Source organism: Meriones unguiculatus, chromosome 1, assembly GCF_030254825.1.
Source record: "Meriones unguiculatus strain TT.TT164.6M chromosome 1, Bangor_MerUng_6.1, whole genome shotgun sequence".
In the NCBI taxonomy this organism is placed as follows: Eukaryota; Metazoa; Chordata; class Mammalia; order Rodentia; family Muridae; genus Meriones; species Meriones unguiculatus.
The window spans coordinates 168668641-168695260 of record NC_083349.1 but is presented as its reverse complement, the minus strand read 5'-3'; the positions used below and the strand labels follow the sequence as shown (position 1 = coordinate 168695260).

Sequence of the window (26620 nt, the reverse complement as noted above, 5' to 3'; positions counted from 1 at the left end):
ATTGTCTTGGTTCCTGATTCCGGGGCCCAGCTGCCGGAGCAGCTCACAGAGGTCCACCCAGGCAGCCTTAACTGCTGCATCTCAGCCTGGGGTACCTAGGGCAAAAAAACGCGAACAGACTCCAGCGTTCGTTTCTTAGGTTAGCCCACGCCTCCTGCCTCAGCATAACGCCACTCCCTCCCCGCCAAGTGGCTCTTGCTCAGGAGGCGGGACCGAGTTCTCCGGTGGCCCCTGGAGGCCGCGAGCTCTGGGAGGCTGGAAAGGCAGTGAGGGGAGGGGCGCTTACTGGGCAGTCCAAAGTGAAGGGGGCCTTTAATAGGCTCGCCCAGCGCCTAGTTTGCTGCACCGCGAGTAGCTGCGGTTCGCTAAGCAGCCCGCCACCTCGCGCCACTTCTCCACGGCAAATTTTCGCCTGTGCACTTGACAGCGATCGCACTAAAGCTCCCAGAGCGCGTTTTGCTTAGGGAGGAACAGGTAGGAGGCGCGGGCTGCCCTGTGCACGCTCGCTGCTTTGGAAGGCGTCTCCCCGACTTGGTTGGCTGTCCTTTCTGGTAACTGCCCATTGTCCCGGGCGTTGGCGTGTGGGCTACAAGGGGACAGTGCTTGCCCTAGGAACCGGGCTAAGCCCCACCGCAGAGCGCGGCTGTGCGCGGCTCGGCGCCATGCTTCTATTGGGCATCTCAATCCTGTCTCTCGCCTGGCGACCTGCTGGCAGCTCCGAGCCGGAGTGGGAGGTGGTCGTTCCGATCCGACGGGACCCGGACATCAATGGCCGCCACTACTACAGGAGGGGTACGGAGGACTCCGGGGATCAGGGTCTCATTTTTCAGATCACAGCTTTTCAGCAGGACTTTTACCTACACCTGACACCGGACACCCAGTTCCTGGCTCCCGCCTTTGCTACGGAGTATCTAGGTGTCCCCCTTCAGAGGCTCGCTGGCAGCTCCCTAGACCTGCGACGCTGTTTTTATTCTGGGTATGTGAACGCGGAGCCAGACTCCTTTGCAGCCGTGAGCCTGTGCGGGGGTCTCCGCGGAGCCTTCGGCTACCGGGGCGCGGAGTATGTCATTAGCCCTCTGCCCAACGCCAGCGCGCCAGCGGCGCAGCGTCACAGCCAGGGCGCACACCTTCTCCAGCGCCGGGGTGCTCCCATAGGGCCTTCCGGAGACCCCACCTCTCGTTGCGGGGTGGCCTCGGGCTGGAACCCCGCCATCTTGAGGGCCCTGGACCCTTACAAGCCACGGAGGACGGGCGTGGGGGAGAGCCATAGCCGGCGCAGGTCTGGGCGCGCCAAGCGCTTCGTGTCTATACCACGGTATGTGGAGACACTGGTGGTGGCAGATGAGTCAATGGTCAAGTTTCACGGCGCGGACTTGGAACACTATCTGCTGACGCTGCTGGCCACGGCAGCGCGACTCTACCGCCACCCCAGCATCCTCAACCCCATCAACATCGTTGTGGTCAAGGTGTTACTCCTAGGAGACCGTGACACTGGGCCCAAGGTCACAGGCAACGCGGCCCTGACTCTGCGCAACTTCTGTGCCTGGCAGAAAAAGCTGAACAAAGTGAGCGACAAACACCCCGAGTACTGGGACACAGCCATCCTCTTCACCAGGCAGGTGAGTTGGTGTCACGTCTTTGGACTCAACCCCAATTTCTTAGGGTCATTGCAGTTTTAGATCTCCAAAGCCCCTTTGTACCACCCAATGCCCCCTTTAAATTGGTTTCTTCTAAATTCTAGCCTTGGAAGTTCTAACTAGAGCCCTCTCCTGGACTCAGCAGAGGTCTACCCTCTGCCCCTCTGGGCTTCTGAGAGGTTGGAGGAGAGCCTGCTTCTTCTGAAGGTGTTGTCCGGCTGTGGCCAATCAGCGCTTTCTGACTAGGCGCTGAGGGGCTGGAACCCGGCGAAGGTGCCGCCCCTGAGCTGCAGTTTGTCGTCAAGGCCGATAGGAGGTGCTATGAGGATGGTGGGAATGGGAAGTCCTCCTCTTCTCCAGTGTGGGTGGCTAAGTTTTTTCTGACGTATCCTAGCAGGCTTACTTTTGATGGATGTAGTACCGGAAGGTGATTCAAACTCAGTGCCTGCTTCGTTTCTAGCGGGCAACATGTCATTCTTTCTCCGTCTTGGATCTGGAATCCTGGATTGAGATTGGGGGAGGGGGGGGTGTCATTGCAATAGTTTGTGAGTTGCAGTGAAAGGCCAGACTTAAGTATATGCTCCGTTGATGTTTCTCCCTCCATCCTTCTCTTTTGGGCCTTGTCCATACTATACCGAGCATGCAGTCTAGTAAGGCTACCTGTTTGGAACCGGAACCATTTTCCTTGGAGTTTCGCTTCGAATTGAGCTGGGGAAATGGCCTTCCCGTTTTCTCCGATCCTTGTTAGTAGATGGAGGAACTGTTTCCCCAGCTGTAGTCTAAGCAGCACGCAGGCAAGACTGCTCAGGTTTGAGTCCTAAGACCCTCCCTAGAGGGCAGGGCTCCGGCTCTGCCCTTGCTGTGTGAGGCGGTGTGAGCATCATCAAGAGCATCTGGACATCCTAGCTGCGGGGTTGGAAAGACGCTAAGGTGGGACTAGAGAGGTGAACCCAGATGCGGGAAGGTAGCCCTGTCTTCGTCAATCTTCCCTTACTCAATCTTCCCTCTCCAGAAGCCATTAACCTGTGAATTTAGATCCCTAAGTACTGACCTAAAAGTTGGGCACCGTGGAGATCTGGATTCCTGAAATTCCTTAGATACTGGAGGGAAAGAGTCATCCAAGTACCCCGATTTCTCTGATTTTGGGGGCTGTGACTGAATCTCCGCGGTGTTCTTGTTTTTTCATTATCATAACCACAGCCTACTGGCCACAGTACAGAGTTCTCTGTTACCTCCGTGGCTCTCACTCTCGTTGTTTCTAAATGGCCACTTAGAGTTGGTCTGGCGCCCACGAGCTGGAACCGAAGTCTTCCACAGTAACCCATTTGGCACAGCTAGTCCCTTCCTGCACTGGAACGTCCTCCGTTCCCAGCCTCTTCTCCTCCCACCACCTGGTTTCTCTAGGGAGGTCTTTGGCCTGAGCCTTGTTTCCTTGGGCTCATTCTTCCAACTGAGGTCTGTTGAGCAGCCGCAGCCCAGCCTTGCAAGCCTTGCTGGAGTCACAGGGAAACTGCAGGAGGGGCTTCAGCTTCTGCACCCAGAGCAGCTCTGCAGTCAGATTGCTGGGAGAAAACCAAAGGCCAAGCGCAGGATCTCTTAATGGGTAAAGCAGCTGTTGTCCCATGCGCTACCTGAGACGCCTCTGTGGAGATCGCTCCCTGGCTCTAGAGTAACAGACCTCAGTCCAGTTAAGGCCGGCTTTTGGAAGCAGCCCTGAGAAGAAGAGGGCCCCTGGGAAAGTAGGCCGTGCCATCAGAAGAGATGGCCTTTTGGAAGAAGCAACCAAGCAGCATGGCAGCTTCTGTTTCTCAGTGGTGGCCCCCAGGGGGGCATGCCATCTGTGCGTAATGGGTACGAGTTGCATGGCCACTTGGTTCAGAAGCAGCGATGTGCAAGATGGGACTGTTGGAAGCTGTTTTTCTCTTATGCATTTAGAGGGTAAAGCCAGAGATCAGGGAGTCTGTGTTGGCAGGGCTGGTCATCAGGGTACATGTGTCATGCTTGGATAACAGCTCCTCCCCCACCTCTTTGCCAGCATAAATTTTGGGGCCTGCTGTACCCTCAGAGTCTTAGGAACATCTCATTCCTGAGGCACACCCCCTTTCTCCCCAGTCTCCCCAGGGAAGGTACAGTTTTGGATGAGAACACGGGCAAAACAGCTGTTCTTTCTAGACCAAGACAAATGTGGTCTCCAGGAACCTTAGCTGTCCGGAAGAGAGAATACATTGATCATACAAGAAGTGTTTTGACAATTGGAAGAGTTTCTGTAAAGATTCAGAATAAGTTCATGGACAAAGCGAGCACATCTGATTTTGCAAAGCAGCCAGCCTCCAGGCTCATAACAGCAGGGTGAGGTCAGTCCAGGAACGGACCGAGGAGCTGCCGAGAATCAGAGCCAGACCCATTCTCATTTATTTCTGTGAGGAGAACAACTTCTCAGGCTTCTCACTGTACAGGCCTCCAGATGCCAGGTAGTTACTGCTGTGACTCGGTGGACACTGGTTTGTGAGTCCTCTCTGTTTTTCAGGCCCCGTGCCTCTGCTGTTTCAGTAACCCTTTGTGGTCAAAATGGCTTTTGTCCATTCACTTATAATTTTCTTGAGCATCTGTGACTGCCAGGTACTGTTCTGGCTGGAGCTGCTATACTAATAAGGTGTGGCCTGGGTCCTCAGGAATGGTCAGTGTGGCAAAGATCTGACAATTACAGCATAGAATGTTATGTGCTTTCCTGTGGGGAGGTGTGTGTGTGTGTGTGTGTGTGTGTGTGTGTGTGTGTGTTCTTTTTCGCAGGAGCTGAGGCTGCTCTCTAACAGACTGGGTGCAGCAAGGGTTCCTGGCTTGGGGAGCACTAGAGTAGGGAGAGATGTCTGTTTCTGTGTTGTAAATGACCTCTCTTTCTACCATCTGCTTCACTATTTGTAACATTTCTTCTCTTGACATGACTTCATTTTCATTTTTATGACTTGCAGTTTATGCTTTTCTCCTGCTTTCACTCATTTTATTTTTCTTTGCTTAGTTTCATGGCATTTTCCCTTCCTTTCTTTAACCTTTTCTTTCCTCCTCTTTTGGGATTATCCAGGTAGACTCAGCTGTCTTATTTTCTTCATTTAGACTGAACTTTCCCCTCTCACAACCACAAAGTTTGGCACTGATTTTGTGGTTTTGGTCATAAGCAGTTCCACATTTTGTGGGAGGTGTGTGTGTGTGTGTGTGTGTGTGTGTGTGAGAGAGAGAGAGAGAGAGAGAGAGAGAGTAAGTGAGTGTAGGTGCCCGTGGACGTGAGACATGTAAGATCCCCCTGCAGCTGGAGCTATAGGTGGTTTTAAGATGCTTGACTTGGGAGCTGGGAACTGAGCTCAGATCCTGTGCAAGAGCAGTACCTGCTCTGAGCCGTTCAGCCATCTTTCCAGATCCTGTGTGTCGGGCATGGGGTGGGGTGCCTTCTACATTGTGCAGAGTGTAACCTTTCAGGAGTCAGAGCCTGATGTTTTCTATTAACCAGATACTTCCAGCAGGGCAGTACATTTAGTGTTCAGATCAAAAGCGACGGATAGTAAAAGGACTATTCGTGTTTATCTCCACCTCCCAACACGGTAAGGATTTTTATTTCACCAGGCTCTGTTTTGAAGTCAGACTCTGGATGATATTAGGAAAGAGAAGATGTTTGAAGATTCGGTGTTGTCATTTCTTGGTCACAACATGGCAGTGCACTACTTCTTTTGAAATGAGGAAAGGGAGGTAGGGAAAGAGAGGAATGTAGAATATAGTTGTTCCGTGTCTCACAGAGTGAGTACTACCCTCGTTTATTCCTACTCCAAATAAAGTAAGCCTAATATTAATGGCAGAAGATGGGATGGGGAGAATCCTTCCTTTTACATGACATCTTCCTATCCATCAAGGGCTAATTTGGGCACATGGGCTCATGGGATCCTACTGCCTCAGCTTCAGCCTGTCCTTATTCCCTCCCCCTCCCACTGTGCCTCTCTCCATATTCTTACTACCCAGCTCACGTTGGCTTCAAACTCATCATCCTCCTGCCTCAGCCACTAGAGCGATAGCTTCCTCTCACCCACCCCTTTTATTAAAAAAGATTTTATTTTATGTGGATAAGTGGGTTGTCACATGTGTGTATATGCATCATAGATGAGCTTGATACCTTCCTACTCAGAAGAAGGCACTGGATTTGGTGGAACTGGAGTTGTGGGTGGTTGTGAGCCACCATGTGGGTGCCGGCAACTGAACCTAGGTCATACAAGACCAATAAGTGATCTTAACCACTGAGCCATCTCTCCAGCTCCATTCCTTCTTTTTAACCACTGGGCTGATTAACAAAGGTAGCTTCTCTACCTTGGGTTTTGCTCTCCACCTTCCTTTGAATTTCACTGGGGTTGTTTGTTTCCTCCCCATAACTCCACACTCTTCCCACTGTTTCTTAATTCCTTGACTTGGACACATGGTACAATGGAAAGAACGCTGGCTTGGAGCTGAACACAGCTGAGTTTGAAGCTCAGCACTTAAACTTCCCATCAATGGGCAGTGAGTCAGCTATTTGAACTGCACGTTCCTCATCTTTAGAAGGCACGCCACTGAACTTGTGGGTCTTTTTTGAGGGTGGGCTGCCTAATCATGCAGCGTAGGCATCCAGTGGTGGCAGCTATCAGTTTCATTACCTTTTAGCAGTTGCTTTGGCTACGTTTCTTGTTCTTGAATAAGTACACGCAGATTCCTTGCCAAAATGTAAATTTGGGATAGTCTTGATTTAAGGCATTTTGTTTCATTGCTGTCGCAAGTATATCATACTTGCCTGATGAATATAGTACTCTTGTGTTTGTGTGGAGGTTGTGGGTGCCAGTACTTGCCGATCCTTCTAAGGTAGGCATCACGTCATAGCTCTGTAGCCCTGCACAGGCCGGTGGGTGCATCGTGTGGCTCATCAAGCACATGGAAGCAGGGTTCAGGGGAAAGTGCAGGCTGCCTGAAGCTATTGGGTGCTTGAGCGCTTTGCCTCTGCCTGGGGACCATTAATCCAACCTTCAGGCTGCCAGGCTTCAGTGTTGATTTCTTCTGGCATTTCTTCTTGGCTCTTTGCTGCTAGGCTTTGCCCTAGAGAAAGGTGGGGCCGCACCGAGGAGCATGTTAATCCCCCCTGGAGTCAGCAGACAGGGTGCATAGCTGGGACGGGGTCAGTGTGTCAGTGCAGGTGTGAGGCGAGGAGCCAGCAGCTTGCTGAACCAGCATGGCCTCAGCAGATGCTTCCCTTAGCACTTGATCTGGCCCGTTCCTTCTCCCTCATAGGACTCTCCTCACCTATGGTCACTAGCACAGTCTTGACTTGGTGGGCTAGGATGGGTGATCATTCCCTCTTGAGTATCTTCTGTACCTTCATTTTGGAGTAGATACACCCCAGAAACAATAAGGAATCCTGGCTAAAGCTCAGCACAGGGGCTACACTTCCTACTTTCAACTCTACTCTGCCTAACATGGGGCTCTCTGCAACCTTGGGACAATTACGTACTTTATGTGGGTCTCTTCTATAAAACAGGGCTTGGTAATGCCGTCTGTTTCAAAGGCAGGTTCAATGAGTAATCCAGGTAGAACTCATGCTGTAGTGTCTGCAACACTGAGGAAACACAATAGCTGCTAGCTGTCGTCGTATAGTTGACAAGTGCCATCTCTTGGAGTTCTAGTTTCTACAGAGGTTCAGCCTTCCTGCAAGTGTTGGCTTCTGTTCTTTCCTAGTGAGACAATTCCCGTCCTTTGGACTATTCTAGTCTCTTGCAGTAACACTAGTCTCTACATCTGGAAGGATTTATGTGATGGTGACACCACATTTGTTAATAGTAACAGCCCATCTTTTGGGATCCACTGTCTACCTTTTTTGCTTAGTTGCATCAGCTCTGAATTATTGGATTTCACTTCTGGAAAAGCAAAGCCCTCATTAGACACCATAAACATATAGATTTTGTGATGAACAATAATAACAACAAAAAATATGGTGGTTTTATTTTATTTTGTATTATTTTTATTTGTTGGCATTTGGCACAGATTCAGGTAAGGAAACTAGCCAGGGCCCTTTTAATGCTTTCTGTTGGTGATTGTGATATCCTTCCTAGTAGGATACAGTTTGCAACAAAGAATGCTGCTGGGTTGACCCAAGTGTCAAAAGCTATGAATCCAAGACCCTAGGCTTCACTTGATAGTACATGATCTTGGGTGTGTAACCTCAGCCCATCAGCAGAGTGAGAGTGTCTCTGAAGTTCTGTGACCGTTCTGGATGCTGGAATGTGGTTCTCACGATGGGCCCTGGCTCAGGAACTTGGTTACACAAGAACACATAGTTTTTTTCTCCCCTGAAAAAATAGAAAAATTAATGTGCTTTATTTTTGTGGTTCCCCTTCCCTTTCCCCCTGTGCTACTGAGAAACAGTGTCTCAGTCCTTGAATGTGCAGCAGAGAAGGTGAGGAAGAGGAAGGTCTGTAAGGAAGGTGGTGAGTGGGAAATTTTGGCAGCGATTGCGTGTGGGGAACAATACTGGTAAAGAGGGATCCGGCTGCCACAAAGTGCCAGCCTTATTTACTTACAGCTCCAAACCTAACTAGGAACAGTTAGGAAAGAAGAGTCCAGGAGGATTAAATTCTTGGCTAAGATAATTCTTGGATCCTCTGGTAAAGCAGCTGTGACTATAAGAGAAATAGCAAATTTCCAGAAATACTGAATCAGGTAGGGACTGAGCTGAATGGTGCCTGCATCTTCTAGGCAGAAAGAAACAGGACAGTGCCTGCATTTCAGACATAGCTAAAGAGGCTAAAGCAATTCAAGAGGCTCTGAGTTCATTCAAGAAGGGTGGAGACATTCCATGCCATAAATGAGGTACAACTGGGCCCTGTGGGCGTTCAAGGCTCTGCATCTCAGATTCGTCATTTGCTTCCTTAATTGGGTGAAGGGGGACAGAACCTCTACCCTAGTGGCATGTCTTCCCACTCCAAAGATGTTGGCGACTGGGGACCTCTGCCCCCTGCTACACCCTTCCCCATGGGGACTTTGCTGGCTTTCCTAGTTCTTTTTGTTTAATGCATGAAGCTGGGGTTTCTGGATAGAAAGAACAGGTTGCTCCTGGCCAGGAAGGCCTGTTACAATTGTTCCTCTGTAGGAGGGTGATCCACTGTCTACAGAGGAAAGATGTCTTGCTGTGGAGACCTCCCAGCTGCAGAAGCTGTTACAGGGAATTAAGATCTCACGCCAGCTCTTGCTCTGCTCTGGTCACTTCTGAGGGGCAGGATGAGAACGAGCAGTCTTGTGACAGTGAGGACAGAGGAGCCTGAGTTTCCCTTGAGCTAAACCACTCAGCACGTACCAGTCAGTACATTAGAGGCTCCTTACGGTTCTTTCTAAAAGTAGGTCATGCTGTGTGTTCCTGTCATAACCAACAAGGCCAGAAGAGGCTGAGCACCTAGACTGGAGAAGGAAGGAGAAAGGGCTTAAGCCTTTGGATCATTGAGAACTGTCTCTTCCCCCAGAGTAGCAAACTGAAACATCGAAGGAAGGAGGAACTTGGTCAAAGACACACAGCCACTTAGCACTGGAACGCAGATCGCTTGATTCTTATTCCTGTGTCCTCACTCTCTTGCTTGAGGCCTGCCTGAGTGTGTGGGTGGCCTGGAAGCCACAAAGTGTGCATGTCCTATAGGCTATGGGCTTCATCCATAGGGATGAGATCTCGAGATCACCACCTCTACCAACTGGGATCCTGGGCTTTAGTGTCCAGAGAAATATGGTGCTTTGGCCCATCCCCTTGTTCCATTACTATGTATTTCTTCCATGTCTTCTATTTTCCCTCCTGTCCCAAGCTTGTCTGTGATCTTTTGGCAGTTGTTGTTTCTTAGTGGTTTTCAGAGCTCTGAGGGGAAACTTTCTGGGAGATGTAGCCTTTGAAAAGAGAAAGGTGCCAGAGAGGAAAGGAAAGAATGGAGTTTCAGATCTCTGGAAGTTCCTGGAAGTAGAAGAGGCGCATCAGTCACACAGGCAGTAAAACAGGTGCGGCTTGTCGCTATGGCCCCTCGTGTTCACGTTGGTCACCCTGTTTTTCTCTTGCTAGAAAAACTGTTAACTCATTAGGAAGTGTGATTATCACCTGCCCGCGGGAAGCCAAGTTTGACTGCTCGGGTGGTAAACTTCTGAGTGCTTTGGATTAAAATTTGCTGATCCTCTCTGTACTATGACCACTTCCCTCCCGTGCCTTCTGGACCCACTAACCCTGATGATTCCCACCTTCCCCCAAGGCAGTATATGTATGTCTACACAGACAAAGAGACATGTAGACACAGACACAGACAGACACACACAGTCAAACAGACACACACACACACACACACACACACACACACACACACCATTAAGTAGAGACACATACACACAATTGAGTAGAGATCTGCACGCCTGTTCAGCTTGACCCCCTGGGTTTCACAGGAGAACATGACAACTTGTTCTCAAATGTTACTGAGCCACTGATGTGACATTCAAATCCCTAGTCATACAGACCCTCAGATCATGACTCTTCTGTGTGACATGAGCCTCCCCAAGCATTAGCTTCTTTGTCTGTGGGAGGGGAAAACGACTCGTTACTTTAGCGGGCTGTAGTGAGGATTAGATGGGGTCATGAATGTGAAATGGTGTTGGAACTCAGAGAACCATGGCCATGATTAGCTATGATCACCGGCCCTCAGCTAGCAAATAGATGTGGTAATCTATCCGCCTCCTAATACTGTTGTGAGAACCAAATTTCCAAATGTTTTAAAGACAACTGATACAAGAGTCTGTTGGTGTGACCTATATAACATCCATGTTCTTGGGGGAACAAATTGTGCATGAGTGTTTCCAACTTCTTGTTTCTCAAGGTTTCTAGATGCATCCATGGCCTATAATGCTGAGTAAGGCCTTTGAGATTTTCATCTATGGAGCCCCCTTTTTATTTTATTTTTTTCACAGTATCCCCTGGAAATACTTCCTAAAACAGTGTGCTTCTGGGAGGCCTAGCTTCAGCAGCATCAGGCTTCTAGGTACACGGAAAAAGAAAAAGGGACCCTCCCGCTTAGGTGATGATCTTTATTTTTTAGCCCTAGCAGCACTGAGCCCCTATTCCCCTTGAGCTTTGGTAGCTCATTAAACTGTGTAGACAGTGGCTCAGGTCCACTTCTTTCTGCTTCCTGTCAGCTCAAGAAAGCCAAGTCTCTGGCGGGGGTAGATCCTTGGCTGGCCAACCTATGGCTGGGAATCTGAACTTAATTCATAATTGTCCAAAAGTCAGTCACTCAACAAAAATAGAGACTACTCAGAGAGCTGTCTGTGGATGGGGGGCGTGGTTGCTTTCTAGCCCCACACGCCTGAGGGAGCTGTGATCGGAACCTCACCCTACTGAGAGAGTCTCTATTTTTCTGACCTCCTCTATATAAAGCTGTGGCCCTTGTAGTTTAATTTTGTACCTCCTAATTTCCTCCCACAGGACTTTCCTGTGTGCCGTACACTCTGCTCCATGAGCCACAGAGTTTTCTTCTTGGGGCCACCTCCTTCAGCCTGGATTGATTCCAGGAATAGTCCCACAGGCCTTTAGCAAGAAAGCTGCGGCTGGCTGGCAGCTGCAAATGCCCATAGGCTGCCCTTCATTTTCTTCGGGCCCCTCCTGTGACTATGTCTAATTTTAGTCTGGTTTTGCCTTTCCTCCATCTGGCAGGACCTCTGCGGGGCTACCACCTGCGACACGTTGGGCATGGCGGATGTGGGCACCATGTGTGACCCCAAGAGAAGCTGCTCTGTCATCGAGGACGATGGGCTGCCATCAGCCTTCACCACTGCCCATGAGCTGGGTAAGGCTGGAGGGGAGGGAAGCTGGCTTCTGGGACTGATGGATTTGTGTTGGGTGCTTTGGTGGGAGAGAAAACATTTACATTTGCTTTCTCATATTCTAGAGATGTAGGAATCCTTTCTTGGGGCCAGCATCTGCCTTGGCATTGGTTTTCTTTCTTTTCTTATTTCTGTTTTCTGTAGCCCAGTCGACACTTGGGAACTTCAGAGAGAATATGTTAAAGACGAGGTGACACATTTCTGTCCTTACCTAGCTCACAGTCTGATGGAGATAAGAGACACGAGCTCATGGTCTATAGGACAGCTACAAAGCAGGCAATGGATAGGTGCTGATACCCAGCTTGAAAACCATCACGGGACTTTCTTGCTTCTCCTGTTTCCTCCTGCAGCCCCTCCTGCCTGCTCTCAGCATTCTGCTCCTGAATCATATTGTTTCATCCCACAGGCCATGTGTTCAACATGCCTCACGATAATGTGAAGGTGTGTGAAGAGGTGTTTGGGAAGCTCAGAGCCAACCATATGATGTCTCCGACACTCATCCAGATTGACCGTGCCAACCCCTGGTCAGCCTGTAGCGCTGCCATCATCACTGATTTCCTGGACAGCGGGCATGGTAAGCCAGGGAGTGGAGAGCAGTAGGGCTGAGTGGGAAAGGCTTTGGTGGCAGTGTTTACCACCCCTTTAGATGTCCGCTGCCCCTTAAAGGTGACAAAGAATTGGGTTCTGACTTGGATCTGTTTTAGTTACCCCTGGCTTCACTTTCTTCCTACCATTTATATCATAAGCCAGCCATGCCTCACCTTCCCCAGCTTGTCCCAACAAATGTCCTTGGATCTATGCAGGTGACTGCCTCCTGGACCAGCCCAGCAAGCCCATCTCCCTACCTGAGGACCTGCCAGGCACAAGCTACAGTTTGAGCCAGCAGTGCGAGCTGGCCTTTGGAGTGGGCTCTAAGCCCTGCCCATATATGCAGTACTGTACAAAGCTGTGGTGTACTGGCAAGGCTAAAGGGCAGATGGTGTGCCAGACCCGTCACTTCCCCTGGGCAGATGGCACCAGCTGTGGTGAGGGCAAGTTCTGCCTCAAGGGGACCTGCGTGGAGAGACACAACCCAAACAAGTACCGGGTGAGTTCTCGTGTTGGGGAATGCTGGGAAAGGGATGGGCCTGGGCCTCCACTGCCTTGGTGTTTGATAGAAGCTTCTGATCACACTATGAGTGTGTCACACTGCATTGCAGTGCCTCCATTTCTGTCTGTGGTCTCCTCTCTCTCTCTTGTGTGTGTGTGTGATGAATGCATGAGTGTATGTGTGATGTATGTATGTGTGTGTGTATGTGTGATGTACGCATATGTGTGTATGTTTGTGCAATGTATGAATGTTGTGATGTATGTGTGCGTAATGTATGTATGTAATGTATGCATGTGTGATTATATAGGTATGTCTGAGAGAGATATGCATGCGTGTGTGCGTGTGTGCGTGTGTGTGAGATGTATGCATGTGTGCTTGTCTAAGTGTATTTGTCAGAGATTTATGTAGGTTGTTTTCATCAATTAATTTTTCACTTCATTTTTGTTTTGAACTTAAAAGTCCCTAGTGAGCCCATGGGTTACAGCTGTCTCTGTTCTGTAGCTCTGAGGTCACAGGCATCCAGCACACCCAACTTTCACATGGATGCTGGAGGCTGCCATCAAGGTTCTATACTTGCATAGCAAGCACTTTATCCATCAAACTCCCTACCCCCAGCCCCCTGTTTTCTTTTTGACACCAACACTGGAGACACACTGTAGTGGCCCAGATGATGCCATGAGGCTTTGCATACATGAGATGAAGCCTTCGGCAGTACTGCAGAGTCTCAGCTTTGCTGTGTGGGGAGAAGCTCTGGACATAGAGCTGAATGCCTTAGCATGAGCAGCTCACTCCCTGGCTCTTTTCTTCCCTCATCAACCACTTGCATATTCAGGGAGGGGAAAATCACACAGGTGAACCAGGCATAGGAAAGAAATGAAGGAAGACCCTGGGCACAGGCTTCAGTAACCTGATGCATTCTGAACTCAGCTACAGTTTTGCTTTTTTGTTGTTGTTGTTGTTTTAGATGAAATATAGTTGAACAAAAGTTTCCCCGTAGATAAACAAGATTAGTGATTAAACTGGACCAATAACACTCCCAAATCTTCTCTGAATGTAATTCAGAAATATGTTTGTTAGGCCCCATGTTAGGGAAGCAGAGATTCATGCACTTTTCCAGAAGGGACAAGAAGACCACCATTGACCCTGGGATGAGTGCCCTCTCCTACACTTTTCCATAGTTGGGAGAGAACACGTACAGAGCTCAGGTGCAAAGTGACATTATTTGAGCCAGCTAACCCCACATCTACTTACCAGGCCAAATCCATTGAGTTCAGGGGTATAGGAAACATGAGAGAAGTGTAACACAGGCTGCCAGAGAGACCACACTCTAGTGTGGGTTGTCATTACAGTACAAGACAGGAAGGCATGAGCTCTGTGTCAGGAAAGGAGGGTAAAAGTGCATCACGGACAAACTGAGGGTAGGAAATTAAGAATGATCAGAGGTCTCTGGGAGCCTTTGAGGAGGAGGTAGGAGGTGGAAAGCTTTGAGGGGCAGCAGTATATCAAAAGGTAGAGGTGGAGCAAGGCCAGTGAAACATGGCGGCAGTAGACTCCTTTGGCTATGCATTTAGGTAGGCAGTTCAGGAACAAGGTTGTAGTTGGCTTGATGGTCAAGTTTATGAGTTCAGAGTGAATGTTCTGAGGAAAGGTGAGTCATGACCAGCTTTTCTTGGGAAGAAGGGTCCAGAGGATGATGGGTATATGCAATATTGCCATAGTATACAATCTATCCAATATAATCTCAACTTTTTTTCTGAATGGTCACTTCATCCTGTGAGCTGAAACCTGCCCCTTCATGGAAGACATTATTTTCATCAGGCAAAAGCCCAGTGGATTATCCTATAACTTACTGTACCCTTGAGTGATTCCTTCAGCTTCCATGATCATAACATCTGTCTGACCATGGTGTCCTATTGCCCCACTTATTTCCATCTAGTTTATTGGATTCCAGCATTTCTTCAGTCTGGGCTATAGTCATTCATATGACTGTCTTTCTCTATTCCTTCTCATGCCCCCATTTCTTCCCCGTTGTGTTGGGAGACTGCGATCCACTGCTAAAAATCACCTTTGACCCCCTCACCCCATCGTTCTGGATCATAGTCTCTTAGTCAGCACCTTGGTTTAGTCCAGTTCACTGTCCTCATGTGTGCCTGCATAGCGGAATGTAAAATGTACAGTTGTGCCCATTGCTCTCAGTTTAAATGAAAAGAGCTGGACACTCAGAAGTTTGATAATGCATGTGGAGAGCAGAGGTCAACCTCAGGTGTCATTCCTTGTGCACACTAAATAAGCTGTGACCACTGAGCCACAGCTCCAGCCCTGAACAACTTCCATGTTTAAGTGAATCTTGGCAAGTCTGTTTGGACACCTGATAAACATTTTAAACATGGCAGCTATAAAACTGGGCTCCTTACCACATCCCCTAAACCTGCTTTGGCAACTTCACCTTCCGCTTGTTTATGCCAAACCCCATTTTCTCATACACTTAATGTCTGATATCTCAGCAATTCCCATTGACCCTGCATTCAGAACTGACTCAGAACCTCATTTCTCACTAGTTCTTTGCTGTCAAACTGTTCCAGGCCGCATTCCCTCTTCCCTGGAATTTGGCAATCTCTCCCTCTGCATCTGCTCTCTTTGTTTCTGATCTTCTTGCAGACTGTCATGAACAGAGCAGCCAGTGGAATCCTTTTAAAATAGGAGTTGGGTTATGCCACTTTTCTGCTTGCACTATACAGGGCCTTTATATTTATCTCAGTCTCTGCCTCCATGGAAGGCTTCTGGCCTCCTGCCCGCTCTGCTGTGATGACACTGGGTCCTCTGTGTAGGGTGCATCCTTCCTTAGCCATGTCCCTTGCTCCCTCTGTTTGGAATGTTTTTTCTATAACACCTGTCTGGCCATTCCCATTATTCTTTGAGTCAGGCACATGTCTGAGAGCTCAGAAGCCTCTTACACAGAGCAGTCTACCTCATAAAGGCTCCTGCCCCTGCTACTACCACCTACTTTTTAAATATTTTTATTATTTTATTATTATTTACTACAATTTATTCACTTTTTATCCCAGCTGTAGTCCCCTCACTTATCTGCTCCCTGTCCCACCCTCTCTTCCTCTTCTCCCTCTCCTATGTCCCTCCCCTAGTCCACTGACAGGAGAGGCCTTCCACCCCTACTATCTGACTCTAGCCTATCAGGTCTCATCAGGACTGCCTGGATCCTCTTTCTCTGTGTCCTAGTTAGGCTGCCTTACCAGGGGAAGGTGATCAAAGAGCCGGCCACTGAGTCCAGTGCAGAGACAGCCCCTGCTCCCCTTACTAGGGTACCCACATGGAGACTGAGCTGCCCATGGGCTACATCTGAGGAGGGGGTCTAGGTCTTCTCCATGCGTGGTCCTTGGTTGATTCATCAGTCTCTGCAGGGCCCCTTGAGCCCATATTTTTTCTGGTGGTCTCTTTGTGGAGCTCCTCTCTCCTCCAGGTCTTTCTATCTTCTCCTTCTTCCATAAGATTCCATGCACTCTGCCCAAAGTTTGGCTATCATCCTCAGCATCTGCTTTGATATCCTGCTGGGTAGAGTCTTTCAGAGGGCCCCTGTGGAAGGCTCCTGTCCTGTTCCCCATCTTCTCATACTTTCGATGTCTCTCCTGTTTGCCCTTCCGAATGAGGATTAAGCCTCTGCCCTAGGGTCATCCTTGTTGTTTAGCTTCTTTAGGACTATAGATTTTAGTATGTTTATCTTATAATATATGGCTAATATCCACTTAGAAGTGAGTATATATGCCATGTCTTTCTGTGTCTGGGTTACCTCACTCAGGATGATCTCTTCTAGTTCCATAAATTTGCCTGCAAATTTCATGATTTCCTTGTTTTAATAGCTGAGTAATATTCCATTGTGTAAATGTACCACAATTTCTGTATCCATTCTTCAGTTGAGGGACATATTCTGGCTATTACGAATAAAGCTGCTATGAACATAATAGTTCATAGTTGAGCAAATGTCCTTGTTGTATGGTTGAGCATCTTTCAGATAATGCCCAGGAGTGGCATAGCTGGATCTTGAGATAGCACTATTCCTAATTTTCTAAAAAGTGCCAGATTGATTTCCAAAGTGGTTGTACAAGTTTGCATTCCTACCAGAAATGGAGGAGGGCTGCCCTTTCTTCACAACCTCTCCAGCATGTGTCATCCCTTGAGTTTTTGATTTTAGCCATTCTGATGGATGTAAGGTGGAATCTCAAGGTCGTTTTGATTTGCATTTCCCTGGTGACTAAGGATGTTGAGCATTTCTTTAAGTGTTTCTTTGCCATTCAATATTCCTCTGTTGAGAATTCTCTGTTTAGCTCTGTACCCCATTTTTAATTGGATTACATGCTTTGTTACTGTTTAATTTCTTGAGTTCTTTATATATTCTGGATATTAGCCCTCTGTCAGATATAGGCTTGATGAAGATCTTTTCCCAATCTGTAGGCTGCCATTTTGTTCTATCAACAGTGTCCTTTGCTTTACAGAAGCTTTTCAGTTTCATGAGGTCCCATTTACTGATTGTTGATCTTAGAGCCTGTGTTGTTAGTGTTCTGTTCAGGAAGTTGTCTCCTGTGCCAGTGAATTCAAGGCTCTTTCCCACTTTTTCTTCTAACAGATTTAGTGTGTCTGATTTTATGTTGAGGTCTTTGATCCACTTGGACTTCACTTTTGCTGCCACCTACTTTTAAACCCATCAGATACACACAAACTTCAGCTCGTTTTTATGTCTGCCTCACTGGGATGTAGTGGCTTTTAGGGCAGGGACTTGCTGCACCTGGTGTCAGGTATGTAGTAGGAAGTCAGCAAATAATGAATGAATGAATGAATGAATGAATGAATGGCAAATAGATGGAGAAATTCTATCAAACAGATTTTGTCTTAGAAGCAGTAGGCACTAATGAATATCGAAGAGAAGCTGAGCTAAGAAAGCCTGGGCACACTTGTTCTTTATATAGTCACTGCTGACTTTACAGAAAGCACCTTAGTTGGGGTTCCCCATAAGCAGGCTTCAGAGGAGCTCGGATGGGAGCCCAGATGCAGGGATTACTCTCAGAACACAAAGAGATGGAGTATTTACACTTTGTGCAAGCAAATACACTATGTTCCTGCATAGGTCCATGTAGTTTAGTCACTCTGTAGTTGCTTAGTGAGTGACAGCTGCATTCCCAGGCTGTACAGCTCAGCTGCTTCTCTGCTTCCAAGTGACATGTGTTCAGGGTGTGAGAAATGGTCCTACTATCATCCTACAAATAACACAATGGAGATTACAAATCTTCTCCGCTCTTAAACAAATGAACAAAGGACATCATTAACAAACTCATTGTGTAGCTTTTGAAATTTATTTTATTTTTTTAATTTATTTTTTATTATTAATTACACTTTATTCACTTTGTATCCTCCCATAAGCCCTTCCCTCCTCCCCCCCAGTCCCACCTTCTCTCCCCCTTCTTCATGAATGCCCCTCCCCAAGTCCACTGATAGGGGAGGTACTCTTCTCCTTTCTTCTGATCTTAGTCTATCAGATCTCATCAGGAGTGGCTGCATTGTCATCTTCTGTGGCCTGGTAAGGCTGCTCCCCCTCAGGGGGAGGTGATCAAAGAGCAGGCCAATCAGTTTATGTCAGAGGCAGTCCCTCTTCCCATTACTATGTAACCCCCTTGGACACTAAACTGCTATGGGCTACCTCTGTTGAAATTTATTTTGTAAAGGTTTATTTACTTATTTATTATTTGTGCAGTGTTCATGCACGTACACCTGCAGGCCAGATCTCACTGTAGATGGCTGTGGGCCACCATGTGGTTGCTGGGAATTAAACTCAGGATCTCTAGAAGAGCAGCCAGTGCTCTTAATTGCTGAGCCACCTCTCTAGTGCCCTCACTGTGTAATTTATCCCAAAGCTGGACAGTGGCTTAGGGTCACTTCATTCTCTCTAACACATATTCTCTCAGCACAAATGTTAGCATTGCTAGCGCTGGTGATGCCTTGACCTTTCTCATAGGCAACTCCCGATGGAGGTCAAAGTCAGTTTGGTTTGGTATAAAGTCAAAACGATAGAACATTTACACATAAAAGTGCTCAAACACCCATGGAAACACTGTGTATTGGCCTGGCTGTGGCCTGCACCCAACCAAGGTTTGGAGACTACCCTAGTTACACTCACCACACATAGGAAAGAATGTGAAATCCTTCATGGACGCAGGCCAGGGGCTTTCATACATGCCACCAACTTAAAGCCGCGTTAAACCTCAGACCTCAGTATTTCTGGCCTCATTTCATGCAGGTGAAGTGTGAAACCTAAGGAGGTTTGGCCATGAGCTAAGCCCACTTCTGTAGCAAAGGCAGGGGCAGGGTAAAGTTCAGTTCCCTGGCCTCACAACCTAGGATGCCTCTTCTTGTAACTGGGAACAGTTGGTGTTTGCTGATGAATCAGTTTAAGTGTTGGGTGGGTCATGAACATTCAGAGTGTTTGCTTTTCATGTTCTTTTCTTCCTTTTTTAATCTCTTGATGCAAAGTGGACTCATTCTAGTGAGGGAGCCTGGGAACCAATAGCTTTACTGGGTACTCTGGTAGGTGGGGCTAAGTGTAGCACCTGGACCTGATGGAGTGTAACCTGCTCTTCCACACAGGTGGATGGCTCTTGGGCCAAGTGGGAGCCTTATGGTCCCTGCTCTCGCACCTGCGGTGGAGGCGTGCAGCTGGCCCGGAGGCAGTGCAGCAACCCCACCCCTGCCAATGGTGGAAAGTACTGTGAGGGAGTGAGAGTGAAATACAGATCTTGCAACCTGGAGCCCTGCCCCAGCTCAGGTGAGACACAGGGCGGCAGCCACCTGGGCCTCTGGGCCGTGTGCCCGGAGGTCACTCTTGGTCACAAATCTTGCAATTAAGATCCCAATTCCTAGGAAAGGGCCTGGAGCAAGAAAAGTGCAAACTCCCCTTGGTATCATTCCTTTAGCTACCCTTTGGCAAGAGTGTTTGCTTCTTGGTGCTTAGACTGGGAGAATAACTCAAGGGATGGGCCTTTAGAAGTCTTCATAGTTTATTATTGACAAGCCCGTCTTTTAAGCAGAAATCCAGGGTCCATGAACTTGGTGGGAAAAGGTTTACATTTTAATTTTCAATGATGCTTCTATCTAAAACTTAGTCTCCCCTGGAATTAAAATTTTAGCACTTTTTTTTTTTTGAGGCAGGGTCTTCATGTTTATCCTTGGCTGGCCTTGACCTGACAAAAATCTTTCTAAAGAGATCTGAGATTGAAGGTGTGCACTACTACACCCAGATCAGCACTTTAAAATTAATGTTTCCACATAAAAATCCAATATTTCCATCACTTAGGCCACAAAGGACAATGGTGGTATACGTACCTGTGACGTTGTCATCAATTGAAACTATGGATAGTTTTACATGGTATTTCGGTTGATGAAGAATTCTCAAAATGCCATCATTATGTTCATCCTTACCCCAAAATCGCAACAGTTATTTGAGTCACCATTGAGTATTTTTTCTAATGCATGACAAAAAACACATGAAGTATGTACTCAGGAGTATGCCTCAAAGTATATCAATAGTTATTTAATCAATATGGTTGGTATTCTTGTAAGTGATGTTATTTGTGTAAGGCATTTAATAATGTCATGAAAAGAGATTTGATAGATGGCTGAACAAAATATGTTCAGGACACCTGTTATGGAGGGAATTTGAGGCCAGATTTCTGGAGAAGGTGGCACGTTGCTTATGGGATGTCTTACCGCATACTAGTCTTTGGGTTCCAGGATGCTTTCCTCTTTCTTAGGAAGGCAGGAGGACCACTACACTGTCATGGAGGCAGGGGGGCTCTTAGAGCTGAGCACCTCTGGGAGGGATGCTGTCTTTTGCACCTTCTTTGGGCCCTCTTTTATTATTATTATTTTTTTAAGCTTCCTTTATGTGCTTTCTCCCTACCCAGCCTCTGGCAAGAGCTTCCGGGAGGAACAATGTGAGGCTTTCAATGGCTACAACCACAGCACCAACCGGCTCACCTTGGCTGTGGCGTGGGTACCCAAGTACTCAGGCGTGTCGCCACGTGACAAGTGCAAGCTCATCTGCCGAGCCAACGGCACTGGCTACTTCTATGTGTTAGCACCTAAGGTGAGTGTGCAGGGACAAAGAGGCAGGGGTTGGGTCTTCAGAGGAGCGTCCCGCTGAGCTGCCCCTCTCCTCTGCAGGTGGTGGATGGCACGCTGTGCACTCCTGACTCCACCTCTGTCTGCGTCCAAGGCAAGTGCATTAAGGCTGGCTGCGACGGGAACCTGGGATCCAAGAAGAAATTTGACAAATGCGGGGTGTGCGGTGGAGACAATAAGAGCTGCAAGAGGGTGACAGGGCTCTTCACCAAGCCTATGTAAGTTCCGGGTCCTGGGGGGCACAGGGAAGGGCAATGGGGGATGGTGTTGGTGGAAGAGGAATTATTCGCAGGCACTGAAAGCTTGGATTAGAGTGGAGTGAATGTTAGAATGATGGGCATGCTATCACTGTCGGGGCCACTCATACTCTTTTGGGCTGATAATCCACCCGAGTGTTCATGTCTCCGTTCATTCAGCCAGCAATCAAAGATGAATGCCCAGATAAAGACACACCTCAACAGGAGATGAGATTCAGGGAGAGGAAAATGTTGTTAGGATCTGTCCAGCTTTCTAGAACTGGACTGTACTGGCTAGTTTTATATCAATTTGACTCAAGTTAGAGTTATTGGGGGGGGGGAACTTCAGCAGAGAAAATGCCCCCATAAGATCAGGCTGTAGGCAAATTGTATGGCATTTTTTTAATTTGCAATTGATTTGAGAGAGCCCAGCCCACTATGGGTGGTGCCACGTTTGGACTGGTGGTCCTGGGTTCTAAGAAAGCAGGCCTGTCAGCAAGCCAGTAAGCAACACTCTGACTTGGCCTTGGCATCAGCTCCTGCCTTCAAGTTCCTGCTGTGTTTGAGTTTCTATCCTGATTTCAAACTTCAGTGATGAACAGTGATGTGGAAGTCTATGCAAAATAAACCCTTACCTCCCCAACTTTTGGCCAGGGTATATTTCATCACAGCAATGGTAACCCTAAGACAAGGACTGGCCTGTTTTCAAATCTCAGTTCTCTGCTTTCTGCCTGACCTTGGGCAAGTGATTTATTCTTCAGACTTCCAGACATTTATTTATAGATGAATTTCATATGCAATCTCATGAGGAGTGAGCAATTAAAAAAGTTAGTGTAGTGCCTGGTGCATAATAAACGCTCAGTACATATTCATGAGGGAAAAGAGGTGGCATGTGACAGCAACCATGCTCTTGAGGAGCTCGGGCCCTGGTCTGGGGACTGCATTGAGAAGAGAATGAGCAGACTCTCCATTTCCTGGGAAATGTGCCCCATCGTTAGCTTCTTTTAGTCCAAACTCCAGTGTCTGCAGCTTGCCAGCTGCTTCTTTCCAGGTGTATGGTTAGCCTAAACATTCGTGGGTCCAAGTGCTGGCATTAAAAGGGCCAAATGGTTTTCCTCGAGTGTGACTGCCCCCTCTGGACACGACACCCTCCACTGAGCCCCTAGCAGTGATACGCAGCAAGGTTCCCCCAGCTCCTTTTCTCAGGGCTCAGTTTGTAGATCTTTCCTGAAGGTCATGCAGCAGGATGGTGACATGAGGAGTCGAGGAACTGGATGGAGCCTGAGAAACCATCTTCCTTAACCCACCTATGTAGATGAGGATGCAGGAACCACAGCAACTAGATGACTTAAAGGGAATTGGCATCCCCTGAGTCAAGGCCTGGTCCCTGACGCTGACTCCATGGTCATTACTCTGACAACCTCTGATAACCAGCCTTGGATTTGAGCCCTGCGCAGTTACATCCTCTCGGCCCTCCTCCTGATAGCTGACTCCTCTGTTTTATGTGCTCTGCTCCCTGATTTATGTTCCGTGGGCTTCTTTACCTTCCCTCCTCCCCCAACAGATCTGTGATGCGTGTGGTTATGAGCTTTATTCTTAGTGGGTAAGGAAACTGACTGAGAGACGCTGAGGCTTACCCAAGACCAACAGCCAGACAAGGAGGAGTGGCTCTTTTTAAGCCCCAAGCTTGTGTATTTGTTACACTTTGGACTCACTCAAAAGGCAAATTTATATAGAAGGACAAAAAGATCACGAGGTCCTGCATCCTAGGCATTCAGCTTAACTCAGGTCCAGCTTTCTGCCTCCTTGAACCTCGGGTGGTGTTGGCTCAGCAGCTTTTCCCTCTGCCACTGTTTCTGTGATGTATCTCAAGTCCACAGTCAGTTACTGCTTTCAAGGGGATAAAGGGCATTGGCTCAAACATCTGTATAATATACAATCTCTTTGCTCCAGGCACGGCTACAATTTTGTAGTGGCCATCCCTGCAGGCGCCTCCAGCATTGACATCCGCCAGCGTGGCTACAAGGGCCTCATTGGGGATGACAACTACCTGGCCCTGAAGAACAGCCAAGGCAAATACCTGCTCAATGGGCACTTTGTGGTCTCTGCTGTAGAGCGCGACCTGGTGGTAAAGGGCAGCCTGCTGCGGTATAGTGGTACCGGCACTGCAGTGGAGAGCCTGCAGGCCTCGCGACCCATCCTGGAGCCACTGACCGTGGAGGTGTTGTCTGTGGGGAAGATGACGCCACCCCGCGTGCGCTACTCTTTCTATCTGCCCAAAGAGCCTCGGGAGGACAAGTCCTCTCCCCCCAAGGACCCCCAGGGCCCTCCAGTGCTGCGCAACAGTGTTCTCACCCTTTCCAACCAGGTGGAGCAGCCAGACAACAGGCCTCCTGCACGCTGGGTAGCGGGCAGCTGGGGCCCTTGCTCGGTGAGCTGTGGCAGCGGCCTGCAGAAGCGAGCAGTGGACTGCCGGGGTTCCCCAGGGCAGCAAGGAGCCTCTGCTTGCGATGCAGCCCATCGGCCAGTGGAGAAGCGAGCCTGTGGGGAACCCTGCCCAACCTGGGAGCTCGGCAACTGGTCACCCTGCTCTAAGAGCTGTGGCCGTGGATTTAAGAGGCGTCCTCTCAAGTGTGTGGGCCATGGAGGCAGGCTGCTGCCTCGGGACCAGTGTGACCTACGCCGCAAGCCCCAGGAATTAGACTTTTGTGTCTTGAGACCCTGTTGAGGGGTACTGTCTATTGCCCTCCTTTATTCTCTACCCGCTGTTGTGCTGGTGCTGCAGTCAGCTGGAGCAGAGGACAGTGGCCAGAGGCCTGTGTCCCAGTGTCATTCACATCCAGAACAAGGACCATGGGTCTGGGCGAGAGGTTTCTTCCTCCTTGGACTGAGCAGGGGGGAGCTAACTAATGCACAGTCTACCTCATGCCCTGCTCCTCGGGCCCAGTTGTAGGGAGAGGCTTCAAAGATGGGTGCTGGGCAGAAGGTGCTGAAGCCCAGCTTCCGAGGAACCTGGAAGTTGGGTGGCTTCCAGGCAGAACTTCAGGTACCTTGGCCCCTATAATGGAGGCCACAGTCTGCTGGAAGAGCCATGGCCTGCAGCTTGGTGCCCTCAGGTGATCCCAAGAGCTCTGAGCTGTCCCTGAATGAGGCAGGGTTCTCACGGTGCTTTCAGCCTTCAGGGGTTACTAGAAGCCAAAGGGACAATGAAATTGGGTTCATTTGGGTGCAATTTCCCTGTTTGAGAAGAAGTGGCTATGTACAGGGAGTTCCATGTTCTTTCATCTTGGCCCTCCTTGAAAAACCAGCATTTTGTAACCTGGATGGCCAGGGCATTAGACCAGCTGGAGAAGCACTGATATGGCCCCCGATGCTTTGAAAGCAGCCACAGGGATCTCTTCTTGGTCAAGAGAGAGCAACTATTGCAAACAGATGCTGCCACTTAAAAGTGGAGATGATTTGCCGGCTAAAGCAGGGAACACAAATGTTCTAGAGGGTTCCACTCTCACTGGGTTTAGTATGGGTGGATGTTGAGCTGCAGGATCTTACTTGGAAGACCGTCACTCTGGGATGGGGAAAAGGAGTTCCAGTGCTTTTCTCATCTTGAGAGGAAGTGTGAGTGAGGCCGATTCAAAAGACAGTGTACTGCCCTGGGGGAACTTCCAAAGTGACCATAGCCCTATACCTACCCAGTGAGGGGGGAGAGGGTGCGCCTGGGAGGGTGAGATGCTCAACACCCATGTACTGGCAAGTCATTCTTCTCCCCTGGCAACCCCTGCTGTCATCTGTGGGCATGCATCATCACATCTCCAAGCCTTCACTTCTCTGGTAGGTAAATGGGGTTCATTGTTTGCTACCTCAGATCATGCTCTCTAGGACAGAAACAACCTGGTGCTTCCATCGTACTCAGCTCTCATCTTCATAGCTGGATCTTCCCAGCCATAGAGATAGCCTCGCTGTCTGCTGGGGCTCTAAATACAAAGACAGAGTGTCTTTTGCTTCAGGTTCCCTGGAATCAGGTTTTAGGAAACATTAAGAATTAATAATGCCCCGACCTAGGGACACGTGGAAGCCACCAGTACTGGAGACCCATCTGTCATTCTTGTAGACATGACAGTGAAATAGAAACCCAGGTGTTTCTTACAGCAGGGTATTTCTTGAAGACCTGGAAGCTCCTCTGTATATAGGGCATCTTCAGAGATTAGGCAATGTATCCCGGACCTCAGTGGAGGACTTGATAGAGACAAGACCAAAGCTCTTGTCTTCACTGCAGGGGAGGGTGTGTGTGTGTCAGTCCTTTCATATGTTCGCTAGTAGCCAAAATCCACATACTGGCCAGTAGCAGTCTAGCTTCTAGGGAAGTCCCCAACTTTCCTAATGCTGAGACCCTTTAATACAGTTCCTCGCGTTGCAGTGACCCCTCAACCATGAAATTATTTTCATTGTTACTTCATAACTGTAATTTCGCTACTGTTATGAATCTTGATGTAAATATCTGTGTTTTCCAATGGTCTTAGGTGACCCCTGTGAAAGGGTCATTCGACTCACAAAGGGGTCACGATTCATAGGTTGACAACCGCTGCTCTAGGGTGTTATTATAGGCCTGGTCTATCTCTAGGATGGAGAGCTTGGATAGAGCTCCTACAGTGGGTGAAGGGCATGCAACCCTCTGAGGCTGGGCTGGGCTGCAGCTGCCCATGAAGGATTGCATGAGGGGGAAGCAATGCCTGCTTCAGAGCTGTAGAGACAAAAGGACCCCAGGGCCTGAGGCTGAAGGGGAGCCTTGCTAGCTGATGAGCACATGGTGCCCTATGCTTGGTGCATCTATCCCTGAGTAGAGGTGGTGCTGGGGTGTGTAAAAAGGATAGAGGTAGGGGCAGGTGGGAAGCGAAGTGTCCACATTGAGGTGCCTGGCCTCTAACAGAATAGTATTGCTATCTGCCATTTTACAAATTGTTTGAAGGAGGGATGGCCACTCTTGTTCCTGACACATGCCAGGTGTCCACACTCTTTTCTGTCACAGTAGTTTTTATTTTTGTTTTAAAATTTCTTCTTTTTAAAAGAAATATAGTGAAGACAACGTGGGATGCTTGTCTTGCCTTTGAACGCTTTCTGTCAACTTTTGCTGAGCAGAGATGAGGTCAAGGCATAGGTTTCTTCGGATGGAATAGAAAGTCAAAATGATATCTCATGCCTATGGAGAAGGGCATTCTGGGGATCCAGGAACTTCTTCATTGGGATGTGGACCAGTGAGACTTTGGGTTCAGGATCCCTTAGTCTCCTTTGCCTATTGTGTGCACTGATTGGAGGATTTAGACCCAAACACCCTCTTATGGACCTCGTTACGTTGGGGAGGGGCCTGGAAGGAGCCCAGCTTGGAAGTCAGCTCCTGGAGACTGTAGACACTGCTGTTGCTGGTGCCCCTCCCCCTCTGGGCTTGCTTCTTTTGCATTCTGTGTACTGCAGAAGGATGGGAGTGTCTGGGGACTGGCTGAGCGTGTATACTGTGTATACATGGGAGCTGGCTGCTGAGGTGACAGCGACCTACTCCTAATAAAGATGGATGTATTTAAAACTTG

General features: G+C 48.6%; 1 protein-coding gene across 1 annotated transcript; it reads left to right on the top strand.

Moving 5' to 3' along the window:
• Positions 1-250: 250 nt before the first annotated feature.
• On the top strand, positions 251-26620 carry Adamts15 (ADAM metallopeptidase with thrombospondin type 1 motif 15). The gene is made up of 8 exons (XM_021644035.2): positions 251-1619; positions 11365-11497; positions 11941-12108; positions 12338-12621; positions 19273-19450; positions 20589-20770; positions 20848-21023; positions 22995-26620. Exons 1-8 carry the CDS (start codon positions 663-665, stop codon positions 23767-23769), a joined length of 2853 nt encoding a protein of 950 aa, XP_021499710.1. The 5' UTR covers positions 251-662; the 3' UTR covers positions 23770-26620.

Bases quoted from the DNA above. Each gene is read 5' to 3' on its own strand.
- Adamts15 (XM_021644035.2), top strand. From the start codon at position 663: ATGCTTCTATTGGGCATCTCAATCCTGTCTCTCGCCTGGCGACCTGCT. The intron at 12,622-19,272 runs GTGAGTTCTCGT...TCTTCCACACAG, and splicing joins ACAACCCAAACAAGTACCGG to GTGGATGGCTCTTGGGCCAA. The intron at 21,024-22,994 runs GTAAGTTCCGGG...TCTTTGCTCCAG, and splicing joins GGGCTCTTCACCAAGCCTAT to GCACGGCTACAATTTTGTAG.